This window comes from Cavia porcellus, unplaced genomic scaffold (genome assembly GCF_034190915.1).
Source record: "Cavia porcellus strain 051 isolate PalLab524CR breed Dunkin Hartley unplaced genomic scaffold, mCavPor4.1 scaffold_9, whole genome shotgun sequence".
Taxonomy (NCBI): domain Eukaryota; kingdom Metazoa; phylum Chordata; class Mammalia; order Rodentia; family Caviidae; genus Cavia; species Cavia porcellus.
The window spans coordinates 90,380,044-90,398,138 of NW_026947492.1; the positions used below are offsets into that span (position 1 = coordinate 90,380,044).

The following is an 18,095-nucleotide window of genomic DNA, read 5'->3' on the forward strand; positions in this document are numbered from 1 at the left end:
GAGTTTATTTGCTCTATGATATATAGGTAATCACATAGCCACTTAATGATCTTCCAGAGTAAGCCTGCACAGGTGTTAATTCATCCCACAGAGGGACTTGAAAACCCACTGATGGAGTTTTTATTTGGCAAGAGCAGAAGTCCCTATGTTGGGGAGACACTGATATGTGAATGGAACCACTTCACTAACTGATTAAATGCGAAGTTATACTAAATCACTCCACTCAAAATGAGGTTGGCTTCTAAATGCTCCCAGAGGCAATTAGCGACTAGGCGCATCCAATCAACAGAAAAAACAGTTCAGATTTGGGCAGCAGGAATTCTGGAAGAGCAACATTAAACAAGCCCTTTGGGGAGCTCCCTCTTACTCAGATTTTCCGAGCATTCAAAACTGCAGCTTAAACCTACAGCACTGCTCTGTGAACACGATGGCGCACGGGCAGTGCTCCTGTGCACAGAAGTCACACATTCAGCGTCCCACACGGATGCCACCTCCCACTGAAGTCTCCCCCAGGTCAGACAGTGACAAGAAATCCCCTCTCCATCTTGTTTGGGACATTATCCACACCAAAACACAGCCAGACATCATCTCCCCATGGAGCATCTGAGACCACAATGAGGTGCCCTTCTGGACTCTGCACCTCCCCAGCCTGTAACCTTCACCGTATTCCTCATCTTTCCCAGTATCCAGCTCAAAGCCTAGAAGGCAAAGAGGCGCTGAATGCCTGGAATCCTCCCCTGGAAGTAGCCCAGTTACTCTGCTCTACCTTGGCACATGAAACAAGATACTAACAGACACTGTTCCATTCCTTCTTTAGAAACTCTTCTTAAAACAGCATGCCCAAAAAGTAGCACTTTCTCCAGCAATCAAAAAAGAAAAAGAAAAGAAGCATTCATGCACATTCTAGTTCACTTTGAGAAAGGAAGCCCCACTGGACACAATCTCCCAACTATTTAACTTTAAGACACCAGCAGAGAGAATTAGCGTTTCCAACCCCCAGATCATCTCTGAGTCCCACTCAAAGCAAAGTGGAGGTTCTGCAAAACGATTTCTGCAGACCTAATGCTGGTGTTCAGGGATTTTGTCACTTGGAGAACATCATGCCAGTCTACACTGAAACAATCATTCTCCCCTCACCGCCCACAATCCCGAATAAAATATACGTGTTTTAAGCAAGAAGACCAAAAAAATTCTACTTCAATTCTTTGCACTACATAAAGACAGCAGCGACAAAGATGACTCTAAAAACTTCAGCTAATCTTAAAATAAATCCTATCAGGCTTGTAGCTGGTGCTATAAACGTGCTTTCTGTGAAGTGAGTTTTCTACTCAAGTTTACCAGCTTTGTTAATCAGCTAACATTTGAAGGAATGTTCACTTCCCAAACATGCATCAATTTACAGCCAGGGAAAGAACGGTGAGATGTTAATAAATACAGAAATAAGCAAAGTAATAAGCTTCTTTTTAGACTTTTTGCTTTCTCTTTTTATACATTTTGTAACCGTGCTTTCCCACACATTGTAATGTAGTTTGTATCATTTTCCCCTTTCCAAACAAGGAAACGGAGGCTTAGAGACAGGAAGAGATACATCAATCCTCCGTTGGCTCTCTGATAAAAAGAGGTAACAATAGTACCCACCTTATATGTTTAAAGCAAGACTGAAATAAGTTCATACATAAAGTGCTGACCCTCCTCTTCTGCCCCTCCACCATCTGCTGCTTTTCCCACTCTCCTAATCTACCTGGGCAGGCTACAATCTGACAGTAACACACAAAGCACATGAAAAAGCCAAAGCGGAACCCCATCATGTTAGAACACACAGATTTACACTGATGAGAGCTCATCATGAATGTATTTCCACTTTGGTGTTTTGTGTGCTTTAATCTACTCCATCCTCCTAAAATCTTAAATACCAGGTGCTCTTTTGAGGAGCAAAGTCTTTGCACTGAGCCACACCCACCCTCGTTTTGAGGCAGGGTCTCACTATGTAGCTCAGCCTGCCCTTGAACTCCCTGGGTAGCCCAGGCTGTCCTGGAACTCATGGAAAATCTCCTGCCTCAGCCTCCCAGGTACCACCATTACAGTAGGTACTATTTTCCCCTCTGCTTTATCAATGAGTAAATTTAGACACTTTGAGGCAAGAAGCCTCATAGCTTGCTGGACGCTATCATGAATTTTTTTTTTTTTTTTTTTTTTGGGTACGGAGATTTGAACTTGCAACCTCATGCTTGCCAAGCAGGCGATTTACTATTATGAATTAACTTTGAAAAAGAAGATCTTGGGGCTGGGGATTTAGCTCAGCGGCATAAGCGCCTGCCTTGCAAGCAGGTAGTTGTGAGTTTGATCCCTGGTACCGATAAAAAGGAAAAAGACAAAAAAAAAAAAGAAAAAGAAGATCTTACAGTCTGCCCAGTGCACCTGAGCCACAATGAAAAGTAAAACTCCCTGTGCCTCTCTAGACCTGTACTGTCCACTAAGGTAACTTCTAGCCACACAGAGCAAATGACGACATGAAATATGGCTAGTGTGGCTATAGGAATGAATTTTAATTTTATATAATTTAGTTAATTTGAATTTAGATTTACTATGAGTACTGGATGACACAGCAGTTTCCGTGACATTAAACATCAATCAATGAGCAGCAGCGATCCCTGAGTCGCTGCACAGGGAAGAGATGAGCCCTGCAGTCAGTTAGCTCCCCACTCTGTGAGTTTCCAGGCTGCTGCCCAGCAGGGGCAATGCAGGCGGAGCTCAGCAGTGTCTCTGCATGGAAAGGAGGAAGCTGAGCCCCCCCGGGGAGATGACAGCACCCGGATTTCACAGGACAAAATACAAGCACTGAGGTGGCAGCACAGAGAGAAAGAAATACAGGCCTCCTTTAATATGTAAAAATTACCCTAGCAAGTCAAATCACCAACAGAGCCCAATGCATACACAGCACCAGGAACAGCAGCTACTCCTAGCAGTCAAAGGACACTCTCATAATTCACAAGGTGCTGTGGGTACAGTCCATGGGAAGATACTGCCTCAGTGATGGGAAATACTTAGTTCGACTCTGCTGTTAGCACTAGTGTTTCACTGGGCCTGTCCAATAAATCACCCAAGTAGAAATTCAAGGGGCTGAAACGTCCTAGAATAACACAAGAATATCTGATGAATAGACTGAGAGTCTCTTATTGGTTTAAAAATAAAAAGGTAAAACGCAACTATCTACTTCCTGTAAGAAAAGAACTTTATAGCTCACTCAGGAGTGAAATAATTTAGACCAAAAAAGGACACATTACATGTTTCCATATATATACAAAATTGTGGAAAGGATAAACTAATCAGCAGTGACAAAAAGCAGGGTGATGCTTCTTTGAGGATGCAGAAGCAGCCCAGCAGCTCTGAGAGGCACCTGGGAGGAATTAAGAGTACAGTCTTTTGTGATGATAACTATGTTTGACAGTGGTGATGGTTTCCCAGGTATGTTATTTGTCAAAATTACCATACTATGTACTCTGAATATGTATGGTTTACTGTAAGCTAATTATACCTCACTAAAGCTTTAATTTAATATTTAATCAAGACTGCATGAACTGGGAGCTGGGGATTTTAGCTCAGTGCCATTAAGCAACTGCCTTGCAAGCAGGCAGTCGTGAGTTCAATCCCTGGTACCGATAAAAAGGAAAAAGATAAAAAAAAAAAAAAAAGACTGCATGAAATAATTTAAGGACACTGCTTTTTTAACTTTAATAAAAGCTCGGGATATATTGATCATTGTGAGCATTGAAAAAAGTGAGCATTGAAATTGAGATTTTGAAGTGTAAAATATAAATTTGTTGCTATCATGTATTTATTACAAACTCATATTTTGTTAAAAACACAGAAAGATACATTTCACAATATACTTACACTGGGAAGTAGGGCACTAGAAACAGACTTAAATGGAATATTCTGGAAACATGATAATGTTCATATTTCTACTTAGCAATGAGTAACCAGAATAATGACCCTCCAAAAAAATCCACATTTTAGTTCCCAGAATTTGTAAATATGTTGCTTTGCAGGGCAGAAGAGACTTTGCAGCTGTGATTAAATTATGGGTGTTGAAATGAAACCATGATCCTGGATTATCTGAGTCAGCCCAGTACCATCACCAGGATCCTTGGCGGGGTGGAGGGCAGCTACTGAGTGTCAGAAAACCATGTGATGAGAGCAGCAGAGACAAAGAATCCTGACAACTGGTACACACACCAGAGTGCTGCCACCAGCCTGGCAGCTTCTGGAAGTGGTGAAAGGCAGTGACTTTTTTACCCTGTAGACCACCAGGAAGAGGCTCAGCTCCACCAGCACCTTCCTTTCAGACCTACAGGGTGCATTTTGAAATTATGACCTCCAGAACTGTATGATGATAAATTTGCCGTCATTTGCTATAGCAGCAATAGGAAAAGACCACAGATTGTGGGTGCTGCTGTAACAGGTACCTAAATTGTGGGAGACACTTTGATTTGAGGTAATAAGCAGAACCCAGAAATGTTCTGAAGAGCATCATAAAGAAATGCCTAGCATCCTTCAGCAGGCAGCTGACAGCTCTGCTGGGGAGGGCTCAGAGGAATGTGAAGAGCTTGGTAAAGAACAAGCTATTGTGGTAGAAATTATTTAAATCTTTGTGAACAAACTGTTAGTGAAAACACGGGCATTGAAAGTGTTGCCACTGAAGGCTTAGAAGGACACAAGACCAGTAAACAGGGAATCCCTGTAATATAGTAGAACTCAAAGATTCTTGAAAATACTACCACTTCAACATACTAAAAAGCTATATTAACCAAAACAGCAAAGCACATCATAAAGATGGATATAAACCAATGAAGAGAACCCAGAAATAAATCCACATATTTTTAGCCGACTGATTCTTGACAACAGCAGCAAGAACATACACTGGAAAACGCAAAAGTTTTCAACAAATGGTGCTCGGAAAACTGAATAGCACCATGCAAAAAAATAAAACCAGTGCCATACCTCTCATCAGATACAAAAATCAACTCAAAATTGATCAACTATTTAAATGTAAGGCACAAAACTATGAAACAGGCAGAAGGAAACATAGGAGAAATCCTCAAGACATAGGAACAGACAAGGGTGTTTGGGACAAGACCTCAGAAGAGTCTGGGCATGGCAGTACACTCCTGCAAACCTGGCACTCTGGGAAGCTGAGGAAAGAGGACTGCAAGTTCAAATCCCAACTGGCCAACTTAGCAACTTAGTGAGATCCTCTCTCAAAATAAATATATTGTAAGGTGGGGAATAGCTCAGTGCTAAGACCCTGGTTTCAATCCCCAGTACCACAAAAATAAAGACCCCCAAAGTTTGACAAATTGGATCGCATCATACTATAAGGCTTTTGCACCACAAAGCACACCAGCGACAGAATGAAGAGAAAAGGAGTGTGAAAAAATATTTGTGAACTATTTGCCATCAGGTACCAGGTTATTTCCATCCAAGACCACAAGTCAATAGCAAAATGTTTTTCAATTAAAAATTTGGTAAATGACCTAAATAGTCATTCCTCAAAAGAATATATATAAATGACCAACACACAGGAAAAATGCTCAGTCTCACTAATTAGCAGGAAAAGGCAAATGAAAACTGTAATGAATTATCATCTGACCCCATTAGAACAGCTGTCATCAAATGCGGTCGAAGATGCCCAAAATGTTCAGACATTGTTGGCTGAGACAGGAAATAGCACGGAGATCCCTCAAAGGCACTAGAAGTAGCACACAAATCAACTGAAATTGGCGGGTACTACACTTCTGCATTCACACGTTTACTGTACCATTATTAATAGTAGGCAAGATGCATGATCAACTTGGGGGTCCACAGACAGACAAATGGACAACTCAACTGTATCCTTCAACAACGGAGTACTATTCTGTCACTTCAATAAAAAGAGTGACATTTGGAAAGTGGTAGCATCATGGAAGGAACTGTACAACATCGTGCTGTGCTGTAAGTCAGCAACAGAAGGCAAACACCATCACGTCCTCACTCGTGTGGACACCAAAAAGCTGGCCTCACAGAGACCAGAGTCTGGGAAAGAAGGGGAGAGGAAGAGACAGGGAGAGGCTATGTAATGACGGGGTGCAGTGCACAGTGGCACAGCTATGGTCCACAAGTATTAATTGAAGATTTCAAAATAACTAGCAGAGAAGATTTGCCAAAATGAAGCAGTGATAAATAGCTGGGGTGAGGGATGCCAGTGACCCTAATCTGATCTTTACACATTGTACACAGATATTGAAATGTCTCCGTGTATCCCATAGATATATAAAATTGTTATGTGCTGATCAAAAATCAAAATGTATTTTTAAAAATATTCTTGAGGTTTATACCAACAGAAACACTACCATCTTGAACTGGAGGGAACAGAAAGGATAAAATGAAAGAGGCTGACAAACCCCCAAAATTCTTCAGCTCCGCAGGCAGGAAACAGGCTAGTAAGACTATTTGTCTGCATCTGGGCAGAGTAGTGCATGCCTGTAATCTCAACAGTCCGGAGGCTGAAGCAGGAGGTTTGCCAGGAGTTTGAGGCCAGCCTGGACTACCTAGGGAGACCATGTCTCAAAAACAACGACTGAAACTACGGGTGTGCAAATATATGCTATCCTTCATGAAAACTCAGTGGTGGGCCTGGGGATTTAGCTCAATGGCATAAATGCCTGCTTGGCAAGCGTGAGGCCAAGAGTCCAATCCCTGATACTACCAAAAAAAAAAAAAAAAAAAAAAAACTGAGTGGTGTCCCCAAGGAATGAGTTACAGGCATAGAAAGCAAAGGTTACTCCCAGAGTGTGAAACACAATGAAGTTCACACAGCTTGACCTCAAAGCTACTTCAGACTGGTGACTGCTGTGCTCCTTCCCTTTCCTCCTTCCACAGCAGGCGCTCCATACTGTCCCACCACTATATGCTGGAAATAGACACTTATTTACTAGCTTCACAGGTCTACAAATAGAGCAGAATTTCCTCCCAAAACAACAACTGAATGAAACAGCTTGAGTGATGAGTTGTGGAATTTTCCCAATTCCCAATTAGAGATTTTGAACTCTGAGCTGAAATTATATGGTCAAAGTTTTTGAAGATACTGGGATGCAGTGAATTTATTTTGCATGAGTGACCAACATAAATCTTTGGAGGGCAGAGAACAGATTTTGGGGAAAGCAGAATAATGCAGATGTCTATGAGGTAACGTCAGAACTGTGAATACATCACCTCACATGGCAAAGGGGATTTTGTAAATGTGACCAAACTGTAGACTTTGAGAAGCAAAATTATCTTGGATTGCCCAGGTGCACTGAGTGTAATCAACAAGAGATGGGATATATGGAAAAGCCTCCTCAGACTCCAAGAATGAAGTTAGTCTTCTACCAAGAAAGATGAAAAGATCTCCCAGCTGCTGCAGCCTAGCTAACAGATTTAAAAAATAGACAACACACAGATTAGAGAGCAGACTTCTCAGGCCAACAGGCCCACACTTACAGAATGAATGAATGAATACATGAATGAATGATAAATAAAGCAGGAACAAGCCTCTTGCAGGTAGATAGGACAAAGAAAAATTTTAACTCATTGCAACATTTTATTAATCATTTACAGTGCACCATGCACAAGGCTGGCTTCGAAGTATGGATTCCTGGAGTTTAAAGACCAACCAAGCCTGGCTCAGAACAGCCTTACTCAGATCGAAAATAGCGTGGACTCCCAAGAGTGACTGTGTAGACTTGTGCAGTGCAAAAAGAAAAGTGATCCAGTGTGTATTCACTTCACCACGCCCAGCTTCAGAATCTCACCAACATTTTCATAAGTACAAGGTAACAAATCTGCACTCTCATTACATCTGTAGATTGCTATGTGTCACTAACAAGCCTTGAGTTATCTGCCCAGGGAACACATGGATCTCTTTCCACAATGCTGGTTCAGTCATTCTAAAAAAATCCTTTTGTTGTCTTCTTAAAAGACTGTGTCAAAAGAACACTGCCAGGTATTTTCAGAGAAAAATCCCAGCCGCCTTATTACCACACGCAACCAGTCTGCCTCTCTGCTTTAACCAAAACAAAGGCCCCACCACAGTGAAAGTATCCTACAAGACCAGTAATACGGCCTATGGGGAGGGGAGCTATTTACAGTGCTTAATAATAAGTACCTGGCCTCTCACCTCCAGGAATGGACACTGGCTGTAAATCCCCAGCACTCTCACACCCATGCACAGCATGAGGATGCTAGTTCTGCTCACCAGGTCCAATATCACTTAGCCCATGCCCTCCTCTCCAGCCTTTCACCACCTTTCAAGCCTTTCTACTGGTTTAGACTTTTAAGCTTGGTACTATTTCCTCTGCCCAGACTTCCCTGAGCCCCACCCATTCTTTACAGGAGGCTGCCTGTTCATGTGGTCCAGTCTCTGCTGACAAACCACTTTCTCAGGTTGTCCTTTCTCTAAAACCACCGCCTCTCCAATTAGATCAGACCTGCCTGTATTACTCTTATTTATCAGCCTACACATTTCCTTCATTGTACACAGCCAGTTTAACTCAACAACGATTTGTGGAATAATTGTTTCCTTTATTATATTTTAGAGCAAGGGCTGCCTCTTATGTACTCTTACTGGTAACCCTACTGTTAGCATGCTACCTAATACAGGACAGGAACTCCAAAAGGGAAGGTAGAATTTACCAGGCTACTCTCACAGGCTGCCTCTGAATCCCCGTACCCACCATATGAGGTAGCTTCAGCAAGGATCTATTGTTTTAGATGAGAACAAATCAAACTAAGGAATCACTCAAGTCTCAAAGCAATTAGGGCTAATGTGGAACCCAAGCAGTAAAGCTCCAGACCCCATCCTTTTAAGAACCACAGAACACTGTCTTTATAAATGCTCACTGAGTGATTTCATGAATTGTAATCAATTTTATAATGGGCAGGGCTGGGTAAGCTCACTTATAATGTGACAATTTCAAGACAATGTAACAGGGAATTAACAATGGTTAATATAGTGGGTACTGTTATCAAACAAAGAAAGCACAAACGTTCTTTTAAAAAAAAGCAAAAAACAGAAAAAATGGTAGAAATGACACAATTTCAAAAAATAGTAGGAAATTAACACTAGTTAATACATTGATATTGTTATCTTAGAAGTAGTTCAGGTGACAAGATGTAGGCATAAAAAATGATCAAACAATCAAACAATGACAGCACAAACTGTTCTGTTTGATGAACTAACAGGGATCAGTAGTACAGTTAACTTGCACACATACACACATACATCTATATATGTATCCCTACACACGTATCTTTTCCTTTTTCTTTTCTCCTTTCCCTCATCCCAGTTGTTCCAAAATGTACACTAGACATTGTGAAAGTGAAAGGGGAAGAAAAGCTGGACTGTTAACAGGAGACAGCATAGTATCTACTGTGCTCATGGTCTACCAGGGAGATGACGGATACAGGTATACACACAGGTAAAGGGACAGATAATGGATGAAGAGATCACCTGCAAAAATAACATAGTGGGCCAATAGTTTTCCAAAGTTCTCCCAAATTCATTACCCTTTAACTCTCCACCAAAATCCCCAGGCAGCTACTTTATGCAATGGTCTTCTGGACCAGGACCTAAAAAAACTAGCAAAGGTGACCACCAGACAAAGGCCCACCAGTGGACACTCCCCTTGACCAGCACTCCCCCCGGCTTGTCCCATGCAAGGAAGAAGTCCTTTTACCTTGAAATAAAAACGCTTTGCTGCCATTGTGCTGTCCAGACACCTGAGTGATTCCACGGGTGGTATTTCCGAGGTCAAGTTCGCTGATAATGTCCATCTGAAGGTCGGGGTCCAGTCCAGAGCCAACCACTGGAAAGCAATAAAGAACTATTTTGGCATAATAGGCAGGAGGCTAGCAGCAACACAGAACAGAGACCACTGAGGCAGGGCGTGGTGGGGAATACAAGGAAGCCAACAGAAAGTGTTGGAGAGTCCTTGGAGAATAAGAGAAAACAACTCTTCCCACTGCCCCTCTGATAGCACAGTTTCTCTGTACCTTTTCCCAGTCCCTCTCTGCATTACACAGATAATCCCCCCAAATCCTCAGAGCCAAACATTTTTCAGAACTCAAAATGCATCATATGCCATATCTGAGACAATACTCTCAGCAAAGTCTGAATCAGCATCCCACTATCAGAGTCTGCAATACTTCTGGACTAAAGAGTATGGTGCTTTTCTCTAATTTTCATAAAGGATATAAACAGCCTAATATCCATTGAGGTCAGGTTCTGCTACCAAGTGAGTTCAAGGCAGGATAGGCTTTGCTGTGTGGTAAGTTTCTCAAGAAATCTTATGGTGCTAAGATTTTTCTGATTTGGGAACTGCAGATAGGTGTTTACAGCTGTCATCCACCTGCCTCAGAGACAGCTGCAAAGGCAAAAATCTAACGTCACCACCACAGTAAAGTCCTATACAGAACACATCTATTACTCACGTACAACCAACTCCCATAAAGAGAAAAAAAGTGGAGAGAGACCCGGGTCCTATTAGAAAAGAACAGTGCAGGAGCTGGCCAGAAAGTAGAAGCTCAGATGTGTATTTCTACCCAAGGAGATTCCTGACTTTGGTTGGAGAACTTCAATAAAAAGAAACATGGGCATGATCTCCCACTTTCTAGTCTGAGAATGGAAAATACCAGACGTGTCTCTTACCCAGTCCGTGTTTTGCAGAATGATCCATGCATGACAGCAAAGTGATTTCCAATTATATATGCTAATAAGGCTGCACATCACTCTGAGGAACTGTCTGGGCCATTCATAAAGCCTGCATCTATCTATACTTAGCATCTCAATAGTGAAATTCTGATTGCACAGTTGGAAATGTTTTAATCAGCAACAGCTGTCAACTTTCAACTGATGGTAATGCAGACACCGAGACTGCATTATGAGAGCTCACACCCAATTTGTCCCAAAGCGCCTGGGACAATATTCATCAGGACATCATGAGCTGTCACAGCCTCACCTGTGCTCCCACATTCACCTGGCCCTACACAGGAGGGGAGGTAAGTCTACCCCCTCTGCCCGCTTCCTCTTTTCCTGCTAGGAAACAGCGACTGCTGCACAGTGAGGTTTCTGTCCCTAGAAGGCTGCTCAGGAAGGGCTCTTCGAAGCTGAAACCTGTCGGTGCCAGGACACAAAAAGGTTAAATGGAAGGTATAGTGCACATCACTGCCTTTGCTGTTTTTGCCTGGCTTTCCCTTGTCTCCTAAACTGAACGTATGAATTCTCTCCTGTGGAATACAGCCAGTTATGGGGCCAGTTTACCCCAAGACAACCACTACTTCCACGGACTCTGCAGTCATCTATGTAATAAGTTTTTAACGGGTGTCACCAAGGGAGGACTATGAATATATGGATGGTGGGGCACTGAGGATGCTCTCACACAGCCTGCAACAAGGAGCCTGACCGCTGTATCACTGGAGGCATTCAAGGCTTACAGGTAAAGGAAGAAGGGGACCAGTAATGCTCTGACTAGTTTCCACGTGCTTACTCCTGTTCATCCTACACACAGACCCAGTTCAGAAGCAGCTGCTCTGTGCAAAGCAGATGTCAACCAGCCAGTTTCCTATCGTCCCAAGTCCGGCACCCAGACCCACACTGCTTTTCTCTAAGTGAGCTCAGGTGCTAGTAGTTCTGTGATCACCTTGGAAAGACAAGCACAGAACTAATATTTCAATTTGACCTTTGGTGTTCTACTATATGGCAGAAATTAAATCAAGGATGATCTCAAAGGACTTCCAAGCTGTTCCTTCTCTGGCCAGGAATCTTGAGAGTGGCCTGGTGACTGTGCCCTTCACTGGACACAAAAGGAAGGAGGTGTCCCTCTGGCCCCAGTGCCTTGCACAGGTCCTGACACCTTATAGGCTTTTAATTTAGAACCTGAATAATTGTCTGATGAGTGGGTTCATGGTCACTGCTCTGGGAGAACAGACATCAGAGCAATGTGCATATCTGGGGACACCATGAGAGGTCGAGATGGCATCCAGGCCAAGGCAACCTTGTGAGGAGACTACGGTTGGCTGAATTATTGGCCTCAGCCCTTCATTTCTCCACACTCACACTCTGTGACATGTGGCTGGGAATTACTCCCACTAGAGTGACAGGAGGCCTCCCCACCCCCTGACTGAACTCAGCAGTGTAACCAGCGTTGGTTATCAGGATTTTAGTAACATTACACAAGTATAGGCTTCCATGTGCTTGCGCAGAGGGACCTGACTTCCTTGTACCTCTGCATCGCCATGAGGAACACGGACCTGCAGGCCCACTGCTCCAGGAAGACTAAGACACGGGGTGCAGGCCCCCACTTAAACTTGGAACTAAGCTCCACCAAGCCTGGCTCAGGGAAAACCAATCTACAGATATGTGAATCAAAATAAATGACTGTTATTTTAAGTCCGTGCTATGTGACAGTACTGCAGTAGTAACTGATGCAAGGTCATCCCAAAGATACCAAATCTCCCAGATCAGGAAGCCTGGGATTGCACCAGCCTAGAATGCACTTAGACTCTGCAGAACCGACCATCATGTCCCAACAGTATCTTGAGTCCCTCTCCTAAGGTGAGCACACAGTACCCTCAATCCAAAAAGTGCTGCAAAAAAAAATGCTAAAAACCCCATGCAGCCCCATCTCTTCCCTCTACAGATTAGATCACTTCTTGGAAAAATTATTTCTCCAAGCCTCTGTCTCATCTGTGAAAGTGGGGTGGTAATAACCCTCCACGACTCCTGCAGTCTCCCCAGTGACCCTGGAAACATTCCCCACAGCTTAGACTTGGCAGAATTCATCTCCAACTGGGATCTTCCTCGCCTGCCATTTTTAAAGGTGCATCTTCCTATTCCACTCCACCTCGCTAGTCCTGGTCTTCAACTCTTAGAATAATGCAGAACATTCAGGTGGCCACCCCCTCCCACCAACTGTTTTGTTCTTTTTATGAAAATATCTCATAAACACAGAACAACACAAAGTAAATCAATTAGGCTTCTGGGTACAATTTTCTCCTCCGCCTTTAATTGGTGGCCTTCAGGATGAAAATGCCCAGAGCCAACAGCAGGATGTATAAAGGGTAGCACTCTGCACAGCACCTAGGGAATCAGGAAACCTATTAATAAGGCAGTATTTACACGGCCCCTCCTGAACCTTACGGAGCACGAGAGTGTGAGTTCCAGGAATATTTTTATTTTAGTGTTTCTGTTTCTTTTCCAGGCACGGAGCTCCTGCCCTTTCCTGGGAAACTCTATTATAACGTTTTCTTCTTTTGACATAAATCGCCACAAATGGCTGAAGCTGGGAATTAGAATGAGGCAGGATAAAAAGCTCCCGGGAGGAGATATTTTTAAAACATGGAAAGCAGCATGTCAGTGTCACAGGGCACTTGAGACCCGGCCCTGGGACTCAGAGCCTTGGTCCTGACCGGGATACCTGCTGCCGCTGGCCACTCTCAGCCCTGCTCTGGGGGTGTTCGAGCCCAAAGCCCACTCACCACTTTTGATGTCCAGGACGTAGGCCCCCAAGCAACCCCTCTTGCTTCTGGCTCAATTCAGATCTAATCCATTTTATGGCCCCTGGTGACAGCTGTTTTCCTGATCCATGAGGAGTAAAATGACGCCAGAAAGATGCTGTGAGACCTCATTTAACAGCAGGATTTCACAACCGCTTGATCAGTTCTGAACATCCCCAGAAGCAATTTCCTTGAAGAAGCTGTTTTCTGTTTGTTTCAAGTGAGCCAATACTTTACATCCCTGGAGGCCGGAGGCTCATTTTCACAGCTCGATTATTCAATCCATAATTAATAAACCAACTGGGAGTGGCTTCCAAAAGAAAAAAAATCTCTCCCGTCCAGCAGGTGGCAGCAACAGCAGTTCCCCTGGGCACCTGGGACACTGATGTTTCAGGAACAGTACTCCCTCCACTCCCTACCCTGATTACAAAGCAAACTGGAAAGCAGTGGAGAATAATCCTTGAGTTCAAATAACTCACCACTTCCAAACTCATGGAAACCACCACTTCTGTAGCCTCCAAGGTTTCATTATCAGTGATGTGCCCGGAAGTCCCAGATTATTTTTTATCCAGAAACAAGAACAAAAACTAAAAAACAGCATCTCCTATCTTTACTCCACTCTGTTGTCTAGCAGAAGCTTTTATAATAAGAACAATGTCCGCAGCCTCCTTAGGACACCTGTCACTAGATCTTCTCATAGGTAACTGCTGCCGCCCTGCAGCTTGCCTTAATTGCAATGTGCCTGATACCATCCACTCATTTCCATTAAAAGGCAGTGATATCCCAGCAGCTCGCTAAATGAGCCACATGTTCATTTCATCTAGGACTGTTAACATCCCTCATGACAATTCTCACTTGAAAAATAAACTTCCCAAGCAGCTGTTTGGATCCCAATAGACTCATCACCAGCCAGTCTTCACTCCCTATAGAAGGGGCTGGAAGTAGGAATGTGGGTTTCCAGCAAAATCAAAGAGGCTGTCCACAGAAAACTACATGCATATTCAAGAAACGGTGAGTGTACAAAGGCAAAGTTATTCCTTCGTTGTCTCCTTGAGTCTCCCGATAATTTTTGTATAGCAAATATGTGACCTGTGCTGTTCAAATAGCAAGGGACCCAGCAGCACTGAAAAGTTAAGTTCCCCAGGCAACAGCTACAACCAGTGAGTGGGGTCAGGCCACCGCAAGTATCTCTGCTTTGCTGAGTTCTTGCCTGTACAAAGTGCTTCCCACTTTACCTGGCTCAAAGCCCAGCAAGACACAACTCTGTAATGTCACCTTTCCTGACCACCTCCACCTTTCCCCAGAATTAACTCACCCCTTCCCTATTTCCTTCACACAAACTTGTTAAAATCCCACCTGACCCCATCCAGCTGTATAATGAATGTGCTTCCCAGCTGCTACCTGGATTCTCAGCTAAACTCTAAGGTCCCAGTAGTCAGGGACCAAATCATTTCCTCGCTATATGTTATAGGGTAACTAGCAAGACACTTAGCTCACTTAGCTCTTTGTGGAATGAAGAAGTAAATACATGAATGAACCTTCCCCTACCACCAATGTCTTACAAGATGGAAAGGTCTGACAATGGGACAGAGAACCCTATGATATGCTTAAGGTCCACAGCAATGAGCTCTGGAGAGACAGTCAGTGCACTCCTAGGTGAGGAGATTGCAGGGGGTGCAGGGGGGGGGTGGAGAGGTCAACATGTCAAAGCAGTTATAAGCAGACAGATCCTGGACACCTTGGACTTCGCACTTGAGGCTGCACAGTGATCCCATCCAGCTCTTCCCAGTCTGCAGATCCTTCCTGGCTCTCCCTGCTCTGGGGCGCCCAGCTCTGCACCAGCCTAGCCTGTCCTTTTCCTCCTCCTAGGAAGCATCCTTGCCTCTGAGCTCTAGGTTTTGAAAAATTAACCCACACTTCCCCAAAACAGCTACTCCAGCTAACTTGAGTCTCAGGGCAGCTGTAGCCTGGGCAGCTCTGCTGGATAGAAAGAAAGTGGGAGTCTTCTGTCCCTGGAGAAATGTCTCTGTAATGCTCCAGATTAAGCAAAAAGGAAAGCTCAGTCCCAGCTGGAAGCTTCTAGGGGCCTGGGATCCTTGGCTCCTACTGCCAAGAGGGGTGCCTGGGGCTAGGGCAGACCGAACTTTTGAGCCAACCAAGAGCCAGTGCCCCTCCGGGGGCCCTTTCCAGATAAACTTGCTTGCTGACCAGGAAAGAGGCTGCACCTCTGGAGAAGGAAAATCAGGGTGCCCTGGGGTAAAACATTAGGGGTGAGGAGATGCCCATGCATGCATCCTGGGGTTCAAAGTGAGTGGCCCACCTGTCCAGAGGACAGGCTTCTGGCTTGGAATGAGAATTCCAGCAACCCCGCAGCCCCTGGTTTTTTGCCTATTTCTACCCTGCCTCAGCTCACTTGGTTCTCCCAGCATCTCCTAGTAGCTCTTATAGAAAGCCGCTACAACGGGCTGGATCCCCAAGGGACTGGAGAAAGGCAGCCAGTGGAAGCGGAAGGAAGTGCTCCTGAGGTCCCACAACTGCGCCCCAGAAGCAAAGCAGCGCGGGGATTTGAGACAATTAGGCCTGTTGTCCGTGCTCCCTCCTCTCCCCCCTCCCCCCGCGCCCCGCAACCTTCCTTTAGACCTCCAGAAAATCTCCCCATAGTCTCAGCTACTACAATCACACCGAATAAAGGTGTTCTCCAGGTTCTTGGGGCAGAAGCCGGCGAGAGCACGGATACTTCGAGAGTTGCCCTGGGAGTTTGAGGGGACGGGGAGAGAGCAAGGGTCTCGGTCTCGGGCTCCCGCTCCCCGCTGCGCCCTCTCTGGCTCGGCCAAGCCCGCCCCCCGCCCAGGGTGCCTCTGGTCTGGCTCGGGGAACAGTTTGCCCCCTGCCTCATACCCTCCAAGTTCCGGCACGCTGGGCTGGCGCGTCCGCCCTGCAGCGGGTTTGGACCCCCTGGAGCCGGAAAGCCGGTTTCTAGCAGCCGGCGGCTGCGACTTCGCGGCCGCACCCCTCACTCCCGAGCGCCCTTAGGCAGCCGCGTCCCTGGAGAGGAGGACGCTCAGGGGATCCCTGCGAGCCCGCGAGGGCCGCTGGTCGCCCTTTCACCCCCAGCCGGCCACAGGGATCTAAAGGACCAACCCGTGCCGCTGACCTCACCTAGGGCGGCGCCGAGCTCCGGCCCAGTCTGCTTGCGCCAGTGTGGACGCGGGCCGCAGCCGCGGTGCGCCCCCTTCCCACTCCCCGAATCCCTCCCACGCCCCGCCCTGCTTACCTGTCCTGGCCGTGCACACGCAGAACCCTACAACTAAAAGCACATCCATGAGCATCGCTTCCGAGGGTCCCTGCCGAGCAGGCGCACCGAGGCCAGCAGGAACAGAGGTGCCGCGTGCCAATGCGCGCTGGGCTCTGAGCCGCCAAACTTGCGGCTCCGCGGGCGGCGGGGAGGAGGCTGGGCCCGGCCGCGCGCTGCGCTGGCTCTGGGATCGCGCCCCGCACGGAGCCCCGCCCCTAGCCCGCCCCTACCGCGCGCAGCTCAGTCCGGGCCCCGCCGCTGCGCTTGCCTCGGCGTTGAGCGGGAGCTCAGGCTCGGCCACTCCGGCAGGTTGCGTTCTGCGCTGCGGGCCGAGGCGGTCCGCTTCCCGCGCCCGAGGAGCTCAAAGACGCTGGTGGCAAACGAGACTGCTGCCCCCAACCGGAGCAGCGGAGCCGGAGTCCCGGGACCCGCGGCGGAGAGGGAGGAGCCAGAGACCAGCGGACTCACGCGCTGGGATCCCCCGGAGCTGAGCTCGCCACTGTCGCCGGCTGGAAGTTGCCGCAGTTCACCAGGCCATCCCGGAGCCGCTGAACCCACGCGGCTGGGGGTTCTCCTCCGGAAACCCGGGTCCAGGGGCGCCAGTCCCTTGCTCAGAAGTCAGGCCTCTGGATCTGGTCAGGGTAAGGACCAGAGGGCGCGGTGTCTGAATCCCTGCTCAGCGCCCAGACCTCCCCTCCTTCTTCACACACGCCCCTAGAACTAGGTGCAGATTTTGGGGTGCAGGAAGAGGGCGCTGAGGTGGAAGTAGTAAAAAGGGTCCCTGTGCTGCTGGAGCAATCCACAGCTGAGATTTGGGGAGTTGTTTGCAAACCTCTTTCTGCAGGGCAAATGCTGCCACATAGGGGAAATTCTCAACTATTTTTTTTTTTCTTGGTGGTTTTCTTTTGAAAACCCACTCTGCTTTCTTAGTCACCTGCTGGTCTCTCCTGCGATCCCTCCGGGGTCCCCTCCCCCAATACTGTTTCCATAGATAAAAGCTGTACTTGTAGAAAGGTAGGGCACCCTTCTCACCAGACCTCCCTGAGGTGTCCTCCCCTGGATTGGAGATCTCTACAGCGCCTCCATCCAGGAATATTCGTTATAACTGGAATACAGAGTCCTGAAAATCAGAAACAACAGAACTTGCGATTTGTACATGAGCCCCACATAATTTAAAGCTCTGCAGGCTGCCCACTGCCCCCGCACTTCCCAGCACCTCAACAGTAAACCT

At 46.3% G+C, this 18,095-nt stretch overlaps 1 protein-coding gene across 4 annotated transcripts in view; it reads right to left on the minus strand.

The window, feature by feature from the left end:
• The window catches only part of LOC100725615 (protein kinase C-binding protein NELL1), a 625,998-nt gene extending 608,703 nt beyond the window's left edge, over window positions 1-17,295 (minus strand). Inside the window, exons 1-2 of one of the 4 annotated variants that reach the window (XM_063256792.1) lie at window positions 16,844-17,294; window positions 9,753-9,881 (exon numbers count right to left, since the gene is read on the minus strand). In XM_063256792.1, the coding sequence (XP_063112862.1) occupies window positions 9,753-9,881; window positions 16,844-16,898 (184 nt within the window). In that variant the 5' untranslated portion in view covers window positions 16,899-17,294. Of the gene's footprint in view, window positions 1-9,752; window positions 9,882-13,551; window positions 13,864-16,843 lie in introns of those variants that run through there. The other 3 variants (XM_063256795.1, XM_063256793.1, XM_063256794.1) reach the window with 3 other exon arrangements.
• Window positions 17,296-18,095: the final 800 nt, after the last annotated feature.